General features: G+C 35.6%; 1 protein-coding gene across 1 annotated transcript; it reads right to left on the bottom strand.

The window, feature by feature from the left end:
- Positions 1 to 8,853: 8,853 nt before the first annotated feature.
- On the bottom strand, positions 8,854 to 9,917 carry SPESP1 (sperm equatorial segment protein 1). The gene is made up of 2 exons (XM_067727914.1): positions 9,896 to 9,917; positions 8,854 to 9,824 (listed from the first exon to the last, which is right to left on the bottom strand). Exons 1-2 carry the CDS (start codon positions 9,915 to 9,917, stop codon positions 8,854 to 8,856), a joined length of 993 nt encoding a protein of 330 aa, XP_067584015.1.
- Between the last annotated feature and the right edge of the window lie 14,542 nt (positions 9,918 to 24,459).

Genomic DNA, 24,459 nt, shown 5'->3' with positions numbered 1-24,459 from the left:
TCTAGCATGACTGTCATTGGAGTCCTAGAAAAACAGAAGAAGGTAGAGTTGAAAAAGTACTCAAAGAAATAATGAATGAAAAGTTCTCAAATCTGGCAAAACCCATAAACCTATAGATTCAAGAATCTGAACAAATTCCAAACAGGATAAATCCAAAATAATCCACACAAAGACATATTATAGGCAAACTTCTCAAAATTAAAGTGAAAGAAAAACCCTTGAAAGCAGTGAGAAAGAAGTGACATCTTACCCTAAGAAAAAACAAAACAAATGACAGTGGATTTCTCATCAAAAACCATGGAGGCAGGAAAAAAGCAGTACATTTTTCAAGTGATGAGAGAAAATAAACTATCAATCCAGAAGCCTATGTCCAGCAAAAATATCCTTTAGAAATGAAGGGGAGGCTTCCCTGGTGGCACAGTGGTTAGGAATCCGCCTGCCAATGCAGGGGGGACGGGTTTGATCCCAGGCTCGGGAAGATCCCACATGCCGTGGAGCCCACAACTACTGAGCCCGTGAGCCACAACTACTGAAGCCTGTGTGCCTAGAGCCTGTGCTCCACAACAGGGGAAGCCACAACAATGAGAAGCCCGCACGCTGCAGGGAAGAGTAGCCCCCACTCGCTGCAATGAGAGAGAGCCTGCACGCAGCAACGAAGACCCAACACAACCAAAAATAAAAAATCAATAAATTTAGAAAAAAAAGAAAGGAAGGGGAAATGAAGGTATTTTCAGACAATGGAAAACTAAGGGTACACTAGAGAATTCTACCAAATGTTGAAAGAATTAACACCAATTTACGCAATCTTTTCCAGAAAATAGAAGAAAGAGAAACACTCCCAACTCATTTGATGAAGCCAATATTACCCTGATACCAAAACTTGTAGACAAGGACAGTATACACACACACACACACACACACACACACACACACACACACAAAGAAGAAAACTACAGGCCAATAGTTTTCATTAATATAGATGCAGAAATCCTTAATGAATATTATTAGCATATAGAATTAAGCAATATGTTAAAAAAAAGATTAGGGGGCTTCCCTGGTGGTGCAGTGGTTAAGAATCCGCCTGCCAATGCAGGGGACACAGGTTCAAGCTCTGGTCTGGGAAGATCCCACATGCCGCGGAGCAACTAAGCCCCTGTGCCACAACTACTGAGCCTGCGCTCTAGAGCCTGCGGGTCACAACTACTGAGCCTGTGTGCCACAACTACTGAAGCCCACGCTCCTAGAGCCCATCTGCTCTGCAACAAGATAAGCCACCACAATGAGAAGCCCACGCACTGCAATGAAAAGCAGCCCCCGCTCACCACAACTAGAGAAAGCCTGTGCGCAGAAACGAAGACCCAGCGTGGCCAAAAATAAATAAATAAATTTATTTTTAAAAAAAATTAGGGACTTCCCTGGTTGTCCAGTGGTTAAGACTCCATACTTCCATTGCAGGGGGTGCAGGTTCAATCCCTGGTTTGGGGACCTAAGATCCCACATGCCCTGCAGCACAGCCAAAAAAAAAAAAAAATTAAACACCTTGGCTATTTTAGTTTCCTAGGGCTGCCGTATTAAAGTATCACAAACTGGATGGTTTTAAACAACAGGAATTTATTCTCTCATGGTTTTGGAGGTTACAATTCCAAAATCAAGGTGTTAGCAGGGCTATTCTCCCTCTGACACTCTGGGTAGACTCTTTCCTTTCTTCTTCCTTGCCTCCAGTGGTGCCTGTTGATCCTTGGCATTCTAATCTCTGCCTCTGTCCTCACATGGTGTTCTCTCTGTGTCTCTGTTTTCACATGGCATTCTTATCTCTTTGGAACAGGACACCAGTCATACTGAATGGGGGACCTTGCATTTGGCAGTTGTTCCTTAGATATAACACCAAAGCACAAGTAGCAAAAGGAAATATAAATTTGACTATCAAAATTTAAAACTTTTGTGCTGCAAACAATACCATTTAAAAAGTGAAAATACAACAGATAAAATGGAAGAAAATATTTTCAAATTATGTATCTAATATGGAACCAGTATCCAAAATATATAAAGAATTCTTATAACTCAATAATAAAAAGGCAAATAACCTAACTTTAAAATTGTAAAGGATCTAAACAGACTTTCCTTCAAAGATGATATACAAATGGCAAATAGACACATGAAAAGTTACTTGACATCATTAGACATTAGAGAAATTCAAGTGAAAACCACAATGATATACCCATTTTACTCTCACAAGGATGGCTATAATAAAAAAAAGCAGACTTTGACAACTGTTAGGAAAGATGTGGAAAAACTGAAACCTCATACATTGCTAGTGGGAAAGGAAAATGGTTCACTCCTTTGGAGAACAGTTTGGAAGTCCCTCAAAAAGTTATACATAAAGTTACCATATGACCCAGCAATTCTGCTCCTAGGTATACACCCAAGAGAATTTAAAACATATGTCCACATGTACATATATAACAGCATTATTTCTAATAGCCAAAAAGTGAAAACAACCCAAATGTCCATAAACTGATGAATGTATAAACAAAATGTGGTATATCCACATAATGGAATATTATTCAGCCATAAGCAGTAATAACGTACTAGTACATGCTACAATATGGATGAACTTTGAAAACATTATGTTAAATGAAAGGATACTGTATGATTATATCAAGTATCCAGAATAGAAAAATCCATAGAGACATGACACAGATTAGTGCTTGCTAGGGGTTAGGGGAGAGACATAGGGTTTCCTTCTGGGGCAATGAAATTCTGGAACTAGATAGTGTGATGGTTGTCAGACTTTATGAATATACTAAAACCACTGATTTGTACACTTTAAAATAAACATTAAATAATAGTGATAACACAAAATGCCTACAAGGTTTCAGAGAAACTCATATATTTCTGGTGGCTATATGAAATGATACAGCCACTCTGGAAAACAGCGGGGAGTTTCTTATAAAACTGAATACAACACAGCAGTTTCATTCCTGGGCATTTATGCCAGAGAAATGAAAACTTATGTTCAAACAAAAACCTACTAATGAATGTTTATAGGAGCTTTGTTTGTAATAGCCAAAAACTGAAGAGATGCTTGACCTGTTTAAGAACAAGAGGTTCTTAAACAGGTGAATGGTTAAACAAACTGTGGAGTGCTACTCAGCAATAAAAAGGAATTAATGGGGCTTCCCTGGTGGCACAGTGGTTGAGAGTCCGCCTGCTGATGCAGGAGACGTGGGTTCGTGCCCCGGTCCGGGAAGATCCCACATGCCGCGGAGCGGCTAGGCCCGTGAGCCGTGTCCGCTGAGCCTGAGCGTCCGGAGCCTGTGCTCCGCAACGGGAGAGACCACAACAGTGAGAGGCCCGCGTACCACAAAAAAAAAAAAAAAAAAAAAGGAATTAATAATACATGCAACAACCTTGATAAATCTCTGGAGAACTGAGTGAAAAAAGTCAATCCCAAAAGATTATGTACAGTTTGATTCTATTTATATAACGTTCTTAAAATGACAAAATTATCAAAATGGAGAACAGAACAGTGGTTATCAGTGGTTAGGGAGAGGTGAAGGCAGGACGAAAGTGGGTGTGGCTATAAAGTGACTGTATGGGCAATATGAGGGACCATTGTGTTGATGGAAATATTCTGTATCTTGTATCAATATTTGTATATTAGTTGTGATACTGTACTATAGTTTTTAAAGGTATTACTATAAGTGATATGAGTAAGGAATACATTAACTAGATTTCTTTGTATTATTTCTTACAACTGCATATTTACTTATATTTATCAAAAAATAAGAAGTTTAATTAAAAAATAATAAGTCACAATAATGAGACTACTACACACACCTATTAGAATGGTAAAAATTCAGAACACTGACACCACCAAATGCTGGTGGGGATGTGGAGAAACAAACTCTCATTCACTGCTGGTGGGAACACAAAACGGTACAGCCACTTTGGAAGACAGTTAGTTAGTTTCCATAGAACTAAACATACTCTTACCATATGATCCAGCAGTTGTGCTCCCTGGTATTTACTCAAAGGAACTGAAAACTTGTGTCCACACAAACGCTTGCATGTGGATGTTTACATAAACTTTATTCATAATTGCCAAAACTTGGAGGCAACCAAAATGTTCAATAGGCAAATGAATAAACTGAGATACATTCAGACAATGGAATATTATTCAGAGCTAAATGAGCTATCAAGCCATGAAAAGACATGGAAGAACCTTAAATGCATATTACTAAGTGACAGAAGGCAATCTGAAAAGCCTACAAACTGTATGATTCCAATATGACATCCTGGAAAAGGCAAAACTATGGAGAAAGTAAAAAAGATCAATGGTTGCCAGGGATTAGGGGGAGGGATGAATAGGCAGAACACAGAGGATATTTAGGGCACTGAAACTACTCTTTATGATACTATACACTTACCCAAACACAGAGAATGCACAATACCAAGAGTGAACTCAAAGGTCAACTATGGATTTTGGGTTATAATGATGTATCAAAGTAGGCTCATCAATTGTAACAAATATCCCACTCTGGTGGAGGACGCTGATATGGAGGAGGCTACACATGTATGGGGATAGGTGATATAAGGGAAATCTCTATCTTCTGTTTAATTTTGCCTAAAACTGCTCTGAAAAATAGTCTGATTTTCAAAAGGTAAAACCATTAAAACACTATAATAGAACAGAGGAATTTCGTAAAATCTCAGAGTGGGAAAGGCAAGACACAAAACATAAAGACACCCAAAGAAAAAATGTGTAAATCTGATTTATAAATGTTTTAAATTTCTACATGGAAACACCAAAATACAAATAATAAACTAGACAAAATATCTGTAAAACTATGACACAAAATTCCGATTTTCTTATTATATTAACAGGTTGTATGCATCACTAAGAGCAAACCAGTAGAGAAGTAGAAATGAATAGATCGTTTCTACAGATAAAAATATAAATATGAAAAGAAGTCCAACTCATAATTAATAAATATACACTAAAACAACAACTAGCTAGCATTTTTCATCAATCACATTGGCCAAATGTAAAAGTTTGTTAAAGTTATCGCCAAATGTAAAAGTTTGTTAAAGTATCTCACTTTCAAAGTGTGAAAAAACTGGCACAACTGAAAATGTATGTCCACACAAAAACATGCACACAGATGTTTATAGCAGCTTTATTCATAACTGTCAAATCTTGGAAGCAACCACGATGTCCTTCAATAGGTGAATTGATAAACTATGGTACATCCGTACACTGGAATGCTATCTAGTACTAAAAGACATGAGCTCTCAAGCAACAAAAAGACACGGAGGGATCTTAAATGCATATTGCTAAGTGAAAGAAGCCAATCTGAAATGGTTATATACCATATGATTCTAACTATCTGACATTCTGGAAAAGGCAAAAGTATAGAGACAGTAAAAATATCTGTGTTGCCGTGGGCTGGAGGGGTGGGAGAGACAGAGATGAATAAGTGGAGCACAAGGCCTTTTAAGGACAGTGAAACCATTGTGTATGATATTGTGATGGTGGATACATGTCATTTTACATTTGTCAAAACTGATAGAATGGGGCTTCCCTGGTGGCGCAGTGGTTAAGAATCCGCCTGCCAATGCAGGGGACATGGGTTCAAGCCCTGGTCCGGGAAGATCCCACATGCCGTGGAGCAACTAAACCCGTGCACCACAACTACTGAGCCTGTGCTCTAGAGCCCGCGAGCCACAACTACTGAGCCCACGTGCCACAACTACTGAAGCCCGCATGCCTAGAGCCCGAGCTCTGCAACAATAGAAGCCACCGCGATGAGAAGCCCGTGCACCGCAAAGAAGAGTAGCCCCCGCCCGCCGCAACTAGAGAAAGCCCGTGCACAGCAACAAAGACCCAGTGCAGCCAAAAATAAATAAATAAAATAAATAAATTTAAAAAAAAACAACAACAAAACTGATAGAATGTACAACACAAAGAGTAAAACTTAATGTAAACTATGGACTTCAGTAATGATAATGTATCAACATTGGTTCACCAATTGTAACAAATGTACCACACTAACACAAGATATAAATAATAGGGGAAACTATGGGGGAAGAGAGGGAGGTATGTGGGAACTCTGTACTTTTTAATTTTTCTGCAAGCCTACAACTGCTCTAACAGAATAAAGATCTAATTTTTGAAAACTGGGCACCATTGGAGGATTCTATGAACAAATTGTTTTGAAAACTGTTAAACACAGAGAAAGATTCAAGCATGTGATACCTTTCCAATACACACTGGACTACTGCGGACTCAAACAACATATGGAAGGAATTTTCTCTTTATAGACATATTCCAGCTAATAAAGGAAGGAATGATATCCCCTTCTTGTAACATTTGATCAATTTATCTATGTAATAATCATCATAGGCTGCTAATAATACAAAAAGAAACATACCAGATTGAGGAATACATCAACATCTTAACAAAAACAAACAAAAAAACCAACCTGAGTCTGATAAAGCCTCTCTAGAGTCAACTACCAACTTACCAAAAACATACTAAATGGCACTATGGGGATATAATAAGCAAAATCTCTGCTGTGTAAAACCATAGGTCCAATGACCAATTTCGCTGACAAATAAATCTCAAGAGGAAAAAAAGAGGTGTAGTTTAAAAGAGACTTAACGAGTCAAATCAACCAATCTCAACGTGTAAACTTCATTTGGATTTATTTAGTTTGTTTCATTCAAACAAACTAAATTTTTTTAATTATTAGACAATCAGAAATGTGAACATTGACTAGATTTGATGATTTAAAGAATTATTAAATTTTTATGTGTGATATTGTGGTAGTGGTTTTTTAAAAAGCTTATAGAGCTTCACACTCCTATACTTACAGATGAAATGAAAAAGTATCTGGCATTTAATCCAACATAAAATAGAAAAGAGGGAAAGCAGTTTAGGTGGAATAAGACTGGTCATTAGTAGATAATTGTTGAAACTGGATGATGGGTACATGGGTTTATTAATCTGTTTATTTTGCACGTTTGAAATTTCCCATAGCAAAATTATTTTTTAAAAATAAGCAACAGTAGGGCTTCCCTGGTGGCGCAGTGGTTGAGAGTCTGCCTGCCGATGCAGGGGACACGGGTTCGTGCCCTGGTCCGGAAGGATCTCACATGCCGCGGAGCGGCTGGACCCGTGAGCCATGGCCGCTGAGCCTGCGCATCCGGAGCCTGTGCTCAGCAACGGGAGAGGCCGCGGCAGTGAGAGGCCCGTGTACCGCAAAAAAAAAAAAAAAAAAAAAAAAAAGCAACAGTAGTAAACGGTAAAAGTGTTATTATGAAATAAAACATTAGTAGTCCTTTTTGTAATATAGCTAATTGTGTGTGAATTATTTCTGATCCCTGCTACTCGCTCAGTCACCATATCCATTCAATCACCAAATCTTGTTGATTCTACCTCTTAACTGCCACTTCTTTCCATCTTAGTCCAAGCTAAATTTGGCCTGGGCACAGTACACTTCAACTTTTGCCTACTTTCAAAACCGTAGCCAGAGTGGGTTTTTTTTTTTTAACACAATTTTGATCATACCTAGCCTTTGCTTAAAATCTACTAATGGCTTCTCATTGATCATGGGATAAAGGCTAAAATCTTTAATATGCAATTTGAGGCCTTGCAAGATCTATTCCAACCCTGTGTACCTTACCAGCTCCATCTTAAGATGCTCTCCATTGCCCTTCTATACTGCAGCTACTTCTTGAACTTGCCATACTCATTCTCAACTCAGAGCACTCACACGTGCTGTTCTCTCTTTCTGGAATGCTCCCTTCTCCCTTACACACACCCTCATCCTTCAGATCTCACTTTAAATGCTACTTTCTCAGGATAGCTTTCCCATTATTCTTGGTCTTGGTGAGGTCAAATTTCTCATACTTCTATAACAACTGAAATTTAAAAATTGTTGAAGTTATGTCTGTCTTTGCTGCTATGATACGATTTCAAACAGAGAAGGAACTAAGTATCCCCAAATCCAGCATTTTGTCCTGCACATAGTAAAAGGTCAATAAATATTTATTAAACTATAAATGACTCACTTGATAAGTGAATAAATAAATGAATTTAAATATAATACCAGTCAAATCATGAAACAGAATTACCTGTACCATAATTACAATATTACAGTTAACCTAAATTGTGCTAGTCATACTCCCAAATAAAAGATTTGCAAAGCTTCAGTGTATATGTATATAAACAAACAAAAAGAGAAAATAAGTGAGAATGATTTCATTACAAATCCCGGTTACAGTCCCTCACTGATACTCCAAAAGTATTTAACAACAAAGGAACAGGGATGTATCTTAATGTATCATCCACCTTTCAGAGGAGGCACATATATATTCAAATAAAAGTAGTTCTGATACATACTCCAACTATGCTATTCAGATAGAAAACTCAGATCCTCTGAAAGAGTAATAAAGACCACATATCCTAAAATTTTACATTTATATGCAATTATTGAAAACCAGCGACATATACAGACTGCACAAGTCTCTTAAGTCTTATAAAATGGATGAATTTACTAACCTATTCAAGTAAAATCAAAGCTTAAACATTTTATGGATTAGATCTTTATAACTTTTAAAATTAATGAGAAAAAACTACAAACTCCTGAACCAAAATTTTATTTTAAATTGTTAGGTTTTAGTGTATATGAAAACTTTTCATAATACATGACACATAAAGATGTTAGCACATTGAACTACAATAGAAAATATTTTTATACAACTTTTGAATCACTAATATGCTTATTTCCCCTGTGAATGAATGCACAGTTAGCTTAGATCAACTTTGTCATGAATATCAAGTAGTTTTTAAAGTTTTATATTATTGTTTAATAACTTCCTAATGAGGTTTTGAGTTTCTCCTTGACTTACACATAATATTGTTTTTAATATATTGAATACTGCAGTAGCTTTTCCTCTCATCTCTGGTGGAACATATTTAATATCTAAATATTCAGGTAATTTAGATCTAGAATTATACAGCATGTTAATAACAGTTTCAATGTCATCAACTCCATCACTGCTTTGTCCTAGTGGTAACATCTGGGATTTATACATTTTTTCTAATTTACGTTCTGCTGCTGTTGCTAGAGCAAGGCTTCGTTTTAGGTGTTCTTTAGAGGCTCGAATGTCTTCTCTATATTCCGGCTTGAAACTCTCAGGAAGAGGTACCTGTTGCACCTGTGAGCCGATATCTTCAATTTTTTTCAAAATGTCTTTATTATACAAATTGTGTGGTTCAGGATTTTCCATTTCATAGTTGCCTGAGAGCTGAGGAACACCTTCTGTGGCAATATCCAAGTCAGTGTTCCTACTTAAAGAGGTGACACCTTGACTTGTAAATGATTCAGTAACAATTGGCAATTGCTCTGGTGCCTCAGTTTGACTTACAGTTGGCTCTGGCTCTGGCTCTTCTTTCTCAATATAAGGTTCTTTTGCATGTAAATCAACAGAAATGTTATTTGGTTTAATTGACCAGAAAGCTGTACTTTTAGTATGGTTTTTTTTATCTATTTCCAGTGTGAAGCCCCTAGTAGGGAAAGTTGTAGTTTCTTCACTGACAGGATTGATTAAAACATCATTCTCAGCTGGAGCTTCATCATGTGTAAACTTTACCTCCTTAAATTTTGATACCCTCGATCCTACAGAATCAGCATTATTTGGAGACTCTGATCTTTTCTGATGACCTGGCTCCTTAGTGGGAATACTTAGTACTAGGTTCTGTAAAACTTGTACATAATGATTCAATTTTTGTTCTTCATCAGGCGTCACAGTTATTCCTTAAGGGGAAAAATCCAAACAATAAGTAACATTTATTATTATGTATGACATATTGACAGAATCTACTCACCTAAATTTACTTCATATGCCATCACTTAAAAGTTGAGATAAAGAACCAAGAAATAAAGCACCTTTGACACAGTCAACTCTCATTTAAAGGAACAAAATTATTTTTTCAGATTCTTATTAAAACAGATGAGCAAAATTAGTGCAAAAGTTACATATTAACACAATTCTCTATATCTCTTTGCTTTTACTCTCCCATATAACTTATGATTCAGTAGGCAACTTACTAAAACAAAATTCTTGGTTATGTCCTCTAACACAGTGGTGTGCCGTAGTAGGCTTAGAGTGGCTCACCAGAGCCAATTATTAAATTTTTAGGAATTTTGTGAGCCAGATGGTAAACACAGACATTGTTAAAAATTAAATTATCTGAATTTACAATTAAGTAAATGTATTCAAAACAAGGTAATATTCAAAACTTATCACTTTTATTTTATTTCATTTTCCTATTATTTATGCTCTTGAGGTTATTTACATCTAGTATGTTATAAATGCTATATATGCTATATAATGGTATGCCATTGTTTATCTCTTTCACCTCCCTGATGAGTGATATCAAGTAGGTACTTTGAAATCAACCATGGTGAGAGTATCTGCCTCATGTAAATGGGCAAACACCATAAGTCAGGGTGTACCCACCTCTCGGAAAAGTCAGTTGTTAAACATTTACTGGTATATCACTGCCTTCAACCCAGCAAAAATCTAACTACAGCCTGTGGGTCACATCCACCCAAATATTTTCATTAATAAAGTTTTTTTGAAACTCAGTCAGTCTTGCCCCTTTGTTTATGTATTGTGTATGGCTGCTTTGGGCTGCAGCAGTAGAGCTGAATAGTTGGAACAGAGACGATATGGCCTACGAAGCTGAAAATACTATCTGGCCCTTTACAGAAAAAGTTTACAGAAAAGTTCCTGGTTTAAATCATCCATATTTTACTCTTACAACAAAATGGCAGTTCTATTTATACTGGTATTTTGCAGTATCTGAGTGGTGAAGCCTCTCATTTCCAATGTGGAAAACGGAAAAGATTATTGAATAATATATTCTGAAATTCTGCTCAACTCCCCAACTCCAGAGTCAGAAGTTTTTAATTTTAAGTGCTAGAATTTTGTGTTACATGTAATTTTGAATTGATTTCGCCACTGTCATGGATACAAACTGATTTAATTCAAGGAAGTAAGTCACTTTTTCCCAAACACTAATGAATAACTTCTATCTGAACCCTCCCTCTGCAGGCAAAATGAAATAACAAAATTTCTGCTCAGGAGGCACTTTTATTCAGCTCTTTGGCAAGCACAAAATAGTCCAAAAACGATTTACCTCCTCTCTTCCTTAACTCATCTGTTACAACTTAGAAAGACCAGATGGAATTTTAATCAAAATTGAAATTATATTTCTAAATTTTAAAAATCTTAACCAGAACAGTTTAGTGAGTCAATGTGATAGTGGAAAGACACTAGACTTGTCTACTAGAGATCTAGATTCTAAAAGGAGACTCTGTGTTTTATGTCATGTTCAGAAAAGTCTTGCATACCCTGAGATCCATTTGATGATGATGGGTGAAAAAAGAAAGATATAGAACATAAGGTAGATTTGTATATTATCCCTATAATTTTTTTTTTTTTTTTTTTTGCAGTATGCGGGCCTCTCACTGCTGTGGCCTCTCCCGTTGCGGAGCACAGGCTCCAGACGTGCAGGCTCAGCAGCCATGGCTCACAGGCCCAGCCGCTCCGCGGCATGTGGGATCCTTCCGGACTAGGGCACGAACTCCTGTCCCCTGCATCGGCAGGCGGACTCTCAACCACTGCACCACCAGGGAAGCCCTATCCTTATAATTTTTATGAATCAGTGACATAGCATCATACATTTGTCTGTGAACTGAGAACTTTTTTAATGGATTAGAAGCATGACATACCAAATTCATGTGGGCATTTGCCCTAGAGGAGAGGGAATGGGACTGAAGTTGGTTATTAAAGGGGTCATTAGACTTATCTATAATGTTTTACTCTCTAAGCACACACACACAATCACTTAACATAGTAAACCATTAAAGGTCACATCTTAAAAAGGAAAATAACTTATTTATGTATTCTTATATTTATAAAATACATTGTCCTGAATCTAGAGTTTTCCTGAAGGAAAATATTAAGTAAAATGAATTTGTAGCCTAGTGCAGTCAAAAAAAACCTTTCATTCTGGTCCTGGTTCTACCAGTTTCTAGCATCATGACCTTAGGTAACTACCTAATTTCTCTGAACATTTACTTAACTATGAAATTAAGATACTATATCTGCCCTTTTATCTCACAGAACTAAATAAATTAGTTATTTGAAAACACTTGAAAAGCTACAGAGCACTGTATAAGATAATATTATTCTCTATGAAGGCAAAACTGGTTACATTTCTCATTTTAAAATATAAATTTAAATCCCTAAAAAGAAATAGGCTTTGGATTCTATTTAGTAAAAAAACACTAGAAGCTCTCCTGCTAAAGATAAGGAACAAGATCAGAATACTAATATCTCCATTACTCTTTAACATCATGTTGGAGGTATCAGTCAATGTAATGAGACAAGATAACTGGAAGCATGAGAATTGGGAAGAAAAAGATAAAACTATCTTTATATGCAGATGATATAATTATACATTGAGATAACACAAAAGAATCCATTGAAAAGCTACTACATGGAGTAAGAGAATTTAGTAAAGTAGCAAGTTATAAAATCAACATACAAAAATCAATATACAAATATAAACCAGTTAGAAGATAAAATGAGAAAGAAGATGCTATTATAACAAAAAATGAAAGAAAATATCAAATCATAAATTTAAAAAGACATGTCCAAAATTTATATGAGGAATTATACTAGGCTGAATATAGACATCCAGAGACCAGGTCCTAATCCCTGGAACCTGTAAATGTTACCTTACAAATAAACGAGTCACAGGTATGAAATATACAGTATGGAGAATATAGTTATAATTATGTAATAACTTTGTATGGTGACAGATGGTAACTAGACTCATGGTGGTGATCATTTTGAAATGTACAGAAATATCCAATCACTGTACTGTGTAACAGGAACTAACATAGTGCTGTAGGTCAATTATACTTCAAAAACAAACAAACAAACAAACTCACAGAAAAAAGAGATTAGATCTATGGTTACCAGAGGTGGGGGGGGAGGGGAAATTGGATGAAGGCAGTCAAAAGGTACAAATTTCCAGTTATAAGATAAGGACTAGGGACGTAATGTACAATACGCTAAATATAACACTGACGTACATTATATATGAAAGTTGTTAAGAGAGTAAATCCTAAGAGTTCTCATCACAAGGAAAATTTTTTTTCTCTACTTCTTTAATTTGGTATCTATATGAGATGACAGATGTTCACTAAACTTACTGTGGTAATCATTTCATGATGTATGTCAGTCAAATCACTATTCTGTATACCTTAAACTTACACAGTGCTGTATGTCAATTATAACTCAATAAAACTGGTGGTGGGGGGGGAAGAGAGGTAGATAAACAATAATTTTTTAAAAGAAAAGAAAAAAGAGTCCATGCAGATGTGATTAAGTTAGGGATCTTGACAAAGGAGATTAACCTGGATTATCTGGGAGGGATCTAAATCCAGTGTTTTTATAAGAGAGAGACAGAGAGATATTTGAAACACACACAGAAGAGGAGGAAGTAACACAGAAGAGGAGGCAGAGTAGAGTGAAGTGGTCATAATATAAAGAATGAGAGACAAGGAAAATATTTTCTCCTAGAGCTTGCAGAGGGACCACAACTCTGCCCTACACCTTAATATTGGCTCAGTAATGCTGATTTTAGATTTCTAGCCTCTAGAACTGTGAGAGAATAAATTTCTGTTGTTTTGAGACACCAAGTTTGTGGTAATTTGTTATAGCAGTCACAGAAAACTGATACAGGAATATAATAAAATCTTCTGAAAGACATAATGTAAACTTCAACAAACAGACATACCATGTTCTAAGACAAGAAGATTCAAAATAAACATGCTCAGATGTCAGATTCTCTGTTAATTTTACACTTAATATGCTCCTAGTAAAATATCATTAATATGTTAATAATATTAATGAAGTTATAAAAATAGATTATAAAGTTCATTTGAACAGAGTAAGAATAGCCAGAAAAACAAGAGGCTAGCCCTATTATATATTAAAATATATTGCAAAGCCTCTATTATAAAAATAGTATAGCACTGTACATGAATAGACAGATGAATGGAACAGAAAATACAGAAATAGATGCAATTGCATATTGAAATACAGCTAAAGGTGAGGGAAGGTTTCAATTTATGAATTATTCCAGCTAATAAATGAAGAAGCCATTTATAATTAGAACGTAATTATTTTGCAATGTATCAATGATTATTTATATCACAAAAGACAAAATCAGACATATGCTTCCTGATAAAAGGACACAGTACCACCTATGAAGTGGTCTTGCAAAAAAGGTCAAACCTGAGTCCAACAAGTTTCTCTAGATGTAACTAACAACATATGGAAAGTACAAGAGACAACAAAAGAAAATATAAAGTACGCCATGGGCATATACTCAGCAAAATCTAGACTACGGAAAGCTATAGGACATATGATCCAATTTCCTCAACAACTGCAAGGGGAAAAATAGAGATGAAGGAGGAACTACAGATTAAAAGAGAATTAACAAACATATCAATGAATTACATGCATGAATCTTATTTGAATCTGAATTCAATTAAACTGGAAAAGAGAGAATCAGGAAAGTTTGAACACTGACCAAGATATTTGGTAATATTAAGAAATTATTATCTTTTTAGGTGTGAAATTCACATTGTTGTAGTTTTTTTAAGGTACTTATATTTCAGTGCTTTATACTGAAATATTTAGTGATAAAATTATGTGACGTCTGGAATTTGCTTCTAAATAATCCAAGTCTTAGGAGTTGGGGAGAGGGACCAAGCCTTGGGGAGAGGGATCAAGGAGGTAAGGTGGAAAGGAATGTGGGTGGAAATATCAATGAAACAAGATTAATTGTAGGTTAATAATAGTTGAAACTGGTTATAGATATATGACAATTATACCATTCTTTCTACTTGTGTATATATTTAAACTTCTCCATGATAAAATGTTTTTAAAAACCTGTTTTGGAAAAATTTCAATTCTGGGCAACTATTCATAAGCAAATCTAAAGTCTGCAACCAACAGTGGTTTAAATGCTTCTTAAAAGACATTGCTATTAGATTACAGTCTGCTAAACATTCAATTTTTAATAACCTGTCTCTTCTCAAAGTAGTAAATAGGATATCCAGGTTACTATTAGGCAAATTAGATTGTCAAAGGACAGAAATAGGTGATACTTATTGCTAGTTGATTCCTAAAAGAACTGAAGTACTCATAATCCCTTTATACTGAAACTCAGGCAACTCTAAAAATCCTGTTCATGGCTGCCTAAAAACAGAGCACCCTACCTTCTACCTTGCTTTCCCTCCCCTCTTCATGTACTCTTTGTCTATACACTGTTCTATTGTTAAATCCACCCTCTCCGCACACACTTCCCACCTCCTTTTTTCCTCCAAAAACATCTACATATTTCATATTGACTGCTCTTGCCAGTCAATTTGATCATTATAAAATTGTTCACAAAGCATCTGAAAAAGAACAGATATATGTATATGTATAACTGAATCACTTTGCTGTATACCTGAAGCTAACACAACATTGTAAATCAACTATACTCCAATATAAAATAAATTTTTTTTTAAAATGTTCACAAAGCAAGGTAGTAAAAGATAATGAAGGCTCAAATATCCCTACAAATGGCCCTGGCCACTGTGAAAATCTGCTTTTCCCCATTCTTCAGGAGGTGCTAGAAAGATGAACAAAATTCAAATTCTTACAAAGACCAGACAACTCTGCTAGAAGTTTGGTTATTATATTTTGGATATTTGCAGTCTACCCTGGTGTACTTTATAATATTCCCTCTATGTTCACCAGTTAGTGATCCAACCAAACACTGCAATGTCTTAGAATGTGGCTAAATTAAGAATCTTTTCCACCCTGAGAAGCCACAATGCTGCCTGGAAAGTGCCTCAACTAAGCAGAATGGCTACCTGCTAATGCAGGCTTGAGGTTTAACAGGAATCACAGATATGGAGATTATATCAATAGCTGAGCTTGGGACTGCCTGCACTTTTCTTCTTGAAATAGTACAGGGAGAATTAGTCACATGACAGACATAACAGAAAAGTAAACAAAATAGTAAAACTGTAGGAACAAAAGTAGCATGAAATCTGAAGGGGAAATTGGAAAACAGTGATTGAAAAGACCATAACAGCTCTGACTGACTGAGCGATTACTATGTGCCAGGCACTATACTAAAGACTTTGGATGTGAAATGTTCTTTTAAATTAATTAATTAATTAATTAATTTATGGCTGTGTTGGCTCTTTGTTGCTGCGAGCGGGCTTTCTCTAGTTGCAGCAAGCGGGGGCTACTCTTCGTTGCAGTGCACGGGCTTCTCATTGCAGTGGCTTCTCTTGTTGCGGAACACAGGCTCTAGGCGCACGGGCTTCAGTAGTTGTGGCTCGCTGGCTCTAGAGCGCAGGCTCAGTAGTTGTGGCACACGGGCTTAGGTGCTCCGCGGCATGTGGGATCTTCCCAGACCAGGGCTCAAACCCATGTCCCCTGCATTGGCAGGCGGATTCTTAACCACCGCACCACCAGGGAAGTCCCGTGAAGTGTTTTTATAAAGCGGAAAAGGAGGACACCTAGAAAGGATAAGTAATTTGCCTGATATTATATTTAATTTATAAGTGGTAATAAGGGATCCAAACACAGGCTGCCTTACTTCAAGCAGGTACACATAACAACTACACAATGTTGTCATAAAAAGATGACACTAGGATGCTGGCAAAATAGTAAAAGTATGATAATAAAATTGTTCTGAAGGAATTCAGCTCTATTTTTAAATACACATGAATACTAAAATATCATAAATAAATAGGTAAAATATACAAAATTTTGCTCTACTGTCAACTGGACCAAAATGTATCCCTTTCATGTATTAAGATGTATTGACAATATTAAAAATAACTGATCCAAATTTAACATGTTTTCTTTCTTTCTCTCTTTCCTTCTCTCTCTCTCTCTCTCTCCTTCCCACACCACGCTGTGGGATCTTACTTCCCTGACCAGGGATCAAACCTGCGCCCCCTGCAGTGAAAGCACAGTCTTAACCAGTGGACCACCAGGGAAGTCCCTAACGTTTTCTTAACACAAAGTATGGGTAGGAACTGACAGTCAATGACTTACAAAGGAATATATTCACTTCACACAGAGGTAAAAAAGCAAATTAATTAATTTTGAGTTTATTCTGAGGAAAATAATAAAATCATGATTTAAAATGAGTAATGAGGGCTTCCCTGGTGGTGCAGTGGTTGAGAGTCCGCCTGCCGATGCAGGGGACACGGGTTCGTGCCCCGGTCCGGGAAGATCCCACATGCCGCGGAGCGGCTGGGCCCGTGAACCATGGCTGCTGAGCCTGCACGTCTGGAGCCTGTGCTCCGCAACGGGAGAGGCCACAACAGTGAGAGGCCCGCGTACCGCAAAAAACAAAAACAAAAACAAAAATAAAATGAGTAATGAAATATAAAACTTCAATCAACAAACAATACATTCAAAACACACACTTCCTCCTCATAGAATAGTCAATTAAAGGAGGAAGAAGAGGGTTAAGGAATAACATAAAAGTCAATTAGCATGAAAACTTGCTAAAATTCACTGTTCATAAACAAATGCAAGTTAAAAACAATTTTTCTTTTACCAATTAGGCAGAAAAAAATTTTAAACAATAAAACCTAGGATTGTCATGTGCGTATGTTACTTCTTTAGTAAAAGAAGTAACTTCCTTACTTTCTGATCCCCAGATTTTTCATTAGTCTCTCTCTAGCATGCTGGTCTTTTCTTTATAAAACTTGGGATAATTTTGATTATGTATATATTTAATGTTTGCTAACTGCTACATATGATAAGCTCTTTGAGAGCTGTGACCATGTCTGCTTTGTTTTCTGTTTCCCCTGTTCTAACCAGTGCCTAGCACCATAGTAGACAGTCAAAAGGCATCTGTTAAATGAATGATTAAATGAATGAACCAAATGCTGGCAAGTATGTAAATTAATTGTACTTCCCATAATTTACCTTAAGGAAATAATCACATGCAAAAAAATTTCTAAAGAAGAATGCTGTAGAGGAAAACTAAGCTCCATGTTATGTTTAAGATAAATCTGCTGGTCTAAAGACTGTTTTTTATTGTTTCTTTGTTTTGATTTGGTTTAAGTTTGCTTTTTGTTTGCTTTTGGCTAATAGTCTAAAAATAATTAGGGAGAAAATCTGGACAAGTAAAAAAAGTTCTTATTTAGGCAAAGCAGGCAGTTTTTTTATAATAAAAGATACTGCTTTCACCATATTTTTCTGAATTTCTAAATCTGGTTTATCTAAAACAACATCATAAACATTGTTGTTAAACAACTCCAATTTTCAGGAAGCCCCTGAACTTCTAAGTGGTTCTTACTAAAAGGCATAATATAAGTTGAGATCACATAAATTTAACTAAATTTGCTTATGTTCTATTAATTTTCTTTTATTGCATTTTATCAATCTCTAAAATAACATCACATTAACATAACTTTAAGAAAATTATAATCTTAGGCAATGTTAATATATCTTCATGGTTTATCTATTACATATTTTAAAGTATACAATTTAATGGTTTTTAGTATAGCCACAGTTGTGGAACAATTACCACAATCTAAATTTAAAACACCACCCCAGAAAGAAGCCCACCCCTACCCCTCAGCCTTAGGCAACCACTAATCTACTTTCTGTCTCTCTACGAAATGCCTATTCAAGACATTTCATATAAATGAAATCATACAATATGTGTTCTTTTGTGACTAGCTTTTTTCACTTAGTATAATATTTTCTAGGTCATCCATGTTGTAGCATATATCAGTATGTCATTCTTTTTTTTTTTTTTTTTTGCGGTACACGGGCCTCTCACTGCTGTGGCCTCTCCCGCCGCGGAGCACAGGCTCCGGACGCGCAGGCCCAGCGGCCATGGCCCATGGGCCCAGCCGCTCCGCGGCATGTGGAATCTTCCCGGACTGGGGCACGAACCCGTGTCCCCTGCATCGGCAGGCCGACTCTCAACCACTGTGCCACCAGGGAAGCCCTGTCATTCATTTTTATGGCTAAATAATGGACCATTGTACTGATGTAACCCATTTTGTTTATTCATTCATCAGCTGATGGACATTTGGGTCATTTCTACTTTTTAGTGATTATAAGTAATGTTGCTATGAACATTCATGTACAAGTTTTTGTGTGGATGTATTAATACATTTTCATTTCTCTTGAGTACATGCCTAGGAGTGGAACTGACACTATGTTTAATCCTTTCAAGAACTACCAAAGCAGTTGCATTCTCACCAGCAGTATATGAGGGTTCTAATTTCTCCGTATGATTCCAATACTTGTTATTGTCTGTCCTTTTGATATGGCCATCTCTGTGGGTGTGAAGTCCTATCTCATTGTGGTTTTGACTCATATTTCTCTAACAGCTAATGATATTAAGCACCTTTCCATGTGCCTGCTGACCATCTGTATATCTGTTGTAGAGAAATGTCTATTCTGATAGTTTCCCCAGCTTTTAATTGAGTTGCTTTATTATTACTGAATCGTAAGAATTCTTTATATATTCTGGAGACCAGTCCCTTATCATTTATATGATCTGAAAATATTTTCTCCTACTCTATGAGTTGTCTTTTTACTTTCTTAAAGTTATCATTTGTAGCACAGAAGTTTTAAATTTTGACATAGTTCAATTTATCTTTTTTTTTCTTTTGTTGCTTATGCTTCTGGTGTCATACCTAAGAAACCACTGCCAAATCCAAGGACACAAAGATCTACACCTACATTTTCATCTAAGAGTTTTATAGTTTTAGCTCTTACATTAGATCTATGATCCAGTTTGAGTTAATTTTTGTATATGGTTTGAGGTAAGGGTCTAACTTCATTTTCTTTTCCTGGTGTCCGAGCACCATTTGCTGAAAAGACTATTCTTTTCCCCACTGAATTGTCTTGGCATCCTTGTTGAAAATCAATTGACCATAAGTGTAAGAGTTCCTTTCTGGACTCTCAATTCAATCCCATTAATATATATGTCTATTCCTTTTTTTTTTTTTTTAATGTGTGGCACACTTTTATGTTTTCTATTCTCTTCTTTCTTTTTAAATTTAATTTTTATTTTATATTAGGGTATACTTGATTTACAATACTGTGTTAGTTTCCAGTATACAGCAAAGTGATTCAGTTATATGTATATATACACCTCTATTCTTTTTCAGATTCTTTTCCCATATAAGTCATTACAGAATATTGAGTAGAGTTCCCTGTGCTATACAATAGGTCCTTGTCGATTATCTATATTATATATAGTAGTGTGTATATGTTAATCCCAAACTCCTATATGTATATGTCTAATCTTATGCCAGTACTACACGGTCTTGTTTACTGCAGCTGTAATACTAAATTTCGAAATCTCCTTGAACTTTGTTCTTTTTCAGGATTGTTATGGGTATCTGAGTCTCTTGCAATTCCATATGAATTTTAGTATCAGTTTGTTAATTTCTAAAAAAAAAGCAGGCTAGGATTTTGATAGGGACTGTGTTGAATATGGGATCCTCCTGGACCGGGGCACGAACCCGCGTCCCCTGCATCAGCAGGCGGACTCTCAACCACTGCGCCACCAGGGAAGCCCGCCTTTGTATAATTTGACTACATTCTACTCCAATTAATGAACAGTCAAATTATCTTGTTTGGGGTTACTTGTAATTTTTTAAATTGTTTTGTTGTTAAATATACAGTTATCTGATGTATTCTCTATTCTAATTCTTTAATTTTAATTTGAGATTGTTGATGTTTTAATGGACAATTCTTTCTTGATAGCAGCATTACAATACTAGAGTTTAAGGGAAGGCTGTTTTTTATTAGTATACTTTATCAGATGGATGAAAAATATAAGCAGTTTGATCTGTCACTGTCAAGAATTTTATTTGATTAACCTAATGACTCATGTGGTTATGTGCATAACCTTTCTATACAAGGTATGCATGTACTACAAACCTTTCTTTTTTATACAAGTTCTTTCTGGTAAACCCAGTTTTGTATGTGCAAGAAATTTAGAAAATTCCAGTCCTTTAAACTTCTATGCAAGATTTTATATATTTGCATACATTAAAATATAATGCTTGGGCTTCCCTGGTGGCGCAGTGGTTGAGAGTCCGCCTGCCGATGCAGGGGACACAGGTTCGTACCCCAGTCTGGAAAGATCCCACATGCTGTGGAGCGGCTGGGCCCATGAGCCATAGCCACTGAGCCTGCACATCCGGAGCCTGTGCTCCGCAATGGGAGGGGCCACAACGGTGAGAGGCCCACAAACCGCAAAAAAAAAAAAAAAAAAAAAAAAAAAAAAAAAAAAATATATATATATATATATATATATAGTGCTTGTAAACTAGTTGGTAATATTTTGTTTCTTGGTTTAGGCACTGGTTACACAGGAGCATTAACTATAAAAATTCATTAAGCCATACATTGTGATTATGCACTTTATTCTACATATATTATATATTTAAAATCTCATTTTTGTAACTGTTTTGCATTATAGTTACTAGACATTAACACATTTTTAAATCATTTTTAAAGAACCAGAATTTATAAAATTTAATTTTATCAATAGACGTTATTTTCATTTTAGTTAGCAGAGCTAACTGAAGACATATATAAACCAAGAGTTATATTTACCAGTTTCATTATGCCATAACTTTTATCACTTTAAAGAGGAAGTTAATATAAAATTTCTTAAATTTAAGATTATGAATCTGAAAATAGAACTCATAAGATTTTTTTTCTTCTACCAAAGAGTTAGGAGTGGTTTGGTTCCCCTATCACAGCTAAGAAACTATGGTTTATGTGACCAAAGATATTGTAAATTTTTTTAAATTAAAAAATATGATTTTTAGGTTTAGTTACTCATTTTAAGCTATAAATAATGGTTTAAACACATGTAAATTAACTGGCTTATTTTATTTGCTCAAGAAACTGCATAAAAAACCACTCCAAGAAAACTTAGTGCTCTGTTTTCTGTGCAAATATACTGTACACTAATCAAGTTTTGAAAATGATATTGGGAAGTCTCAAGTTCTTAAAAATACACCATTAAGCACCAATTAAAATATCTAATTTCATGAATATATCTAACTGAATAAAACTTCAATTGGTAATAGGTGTGAAAAAAAATTTCTTCTACAACATCTATTTAAAAGAATGGAAATATATAATTGTATTTTTTGTAAACATCCCAAAGGCTACACCTTTATCTGTTTCTGGAGAGATTTCCTAATCAGTAAAGCTAAAACGCATTAAGTGTTTTAACTAACAATTTTTTCCAGAAAAACCTTACTCTCAAAAAAGGGGTGGGGGGAGAGTTTTTATGCTCCTAAAAAGTGACAGCATGCCAAAAATTACAATAAAATGTAATGACAGTAATAAAATGCTAACATTAAAAAGCTTATTTAGAAACACACCTAGTTCCTTTGAGACTAAAATTTTAAAAAAGGAAAAAACATGTCACCCTAAATCTTGGCCAAAGAACCAATAGTTTCTAAGCCGAATAAAGAGGAAAACTAAACCACTCCCACTTCTTCTTTGGTTAAAAAAGGGTGGGCGTGGGGGTTTGATTTCTTTTAAAAGATATATAACCTCAAATTTGGGAGCTTTAATATGAAAAATCTTTACTTCAAAGGGTAATAAAATATAGGGTAATAATAACAGTAGGTAATTTTAATATATCTTTGGGAAGTTCTTTATTTAATGTAACAATTTAAAATTTCAGAAGAATATTGGTCAATTTTAGGTCTTTTTAAAAATTTTGCTTTTAAAAAAGTATTTTTATGTGTTTTACTTGTATGGTGATTGTGTAGTTATCACAGAATACAAAACTGGAAAGCAAATAGGGCACATCCAAATCTATGCAGAATTTGGGTTTTTGCACTTGAGGTCCACATAGCTAAACTTTTCAAGAACTGTACTGAACAACACATAAATAAAATGTGAATATGAGATCTCACTTGAAATGTGTTACAAACCAAACACTTGGTATCTTAAAAACTGGTTATTATAAAACTTATACAATACTGTAAAGTCACAAGGACCAACAGAATTCTTCCATTAAAATGTGCTATGTAGAGTCTACCTTTTATAGTCCTCTGATAATACTTAATATGAATTGTATTTTACTTTGACATTAACTTGGTTATAATTACTGACATTCTTAATTATGAACCTGCAAACTAAAACAATTTTAGATTAATAGCATAGGTATTTATCTAAAGATTTTTAAAAGAAAAAAACTTGAGGTTTGGCATCAAACTGATTTTAAAGTAAAAAGAATGTTGCTCGTAAAATAATGTACACTGGTTAATTGCCTATAATAATTAAAAATTAAAGGAAAATTTTAGATAAACTCTCAAAATATTGAATTTATTTACAGTCTCTCTAAATTATTTAGAGTACTATGAATCACTACTCAGATAAAATTCTATCTAAATAAATTAAATGGATATCTGATAGTCAATTAAGACTTCTCTCTGCTTTCCAACAACTAGTACCTTATACACAAACTGGCAAATAATATAGACAAAAGCACTGTAAACTTAATTCCAACATATTTTGACCAAAATAAAAACAGGGGCTTCCCTGGTGGCACAGTGGTTGAAAGTCTGCCTGCCAATGCAGGGGACACGGGTTCGTGCCCCAGTCCGGGAAGATCCCACATGCCGCGGAGCAGCTAGGTCTGTGAGCCATGGCCGCTGAGCCTGCGCGTCCAGAGCCTGTCCTCTCCAACGGGAGAGGCCACAACAGTGAGAGGCCCGCGTACCACAAAAAATAAATAAATATAAATAAAAACAGATCATCACATAATTCCCATGCATGTCCTACTTAGGTACTCTTGTTTACTTGTAAAACACACTGCCTCTTCCATAAGCCCCAAATAAAATGTTTTAAAACAATATATCTGGACTTCCAATTCCAAAAAGATAGAAAACATGTATTTTTCCCCGTATCCTTACTACTAAGCACAGTTAAAACCCCTGAACATTATATGTAAGACAAGCATGAGATGAGAAGACTTGGAAAGGTGGAGAGAGGAAGAGAGACCAACTAGGGACTTCAGGACCTGAGTAATGACACAGCAGTGAATTCCCTGGGTTTTCTTTTTGCCACATATACCCTAGACTGGGGACTGGAGATGCTGGCAATCCAGAAACACCAATGGACACAGACAAAAACGGCTCCAAGAAAAGACTGCTCTCTGCATAGCCAAAGGACCAGGAAAAGAATAGCTGAGCAAGACAAAAAAATTTTTTAAGAAGCCAAAACCACAGAAACACTGCAATCCTACCCCTCCACCAGCAAAGGCTGAGTGGAGAACAC

Source organism: Pseudorca crassidens, chromosome 1 (assembly GCF_039906515.1).
Source record: "Pseudorca crassidens isolate mPseCra1 chromosome 1, mPseCra1.hap1, whole genome shotgun sequence".
NCBI classification, from domain to species: Eukaryota; Metazoa; Chordata; class Mammalia; order Artiodactyla; family Delphinidae; genus Pseudorca; species Pseudorca crassidens.
This window is presented reverse-complemented; position numbering and strand designations above follow the sequence as displayed.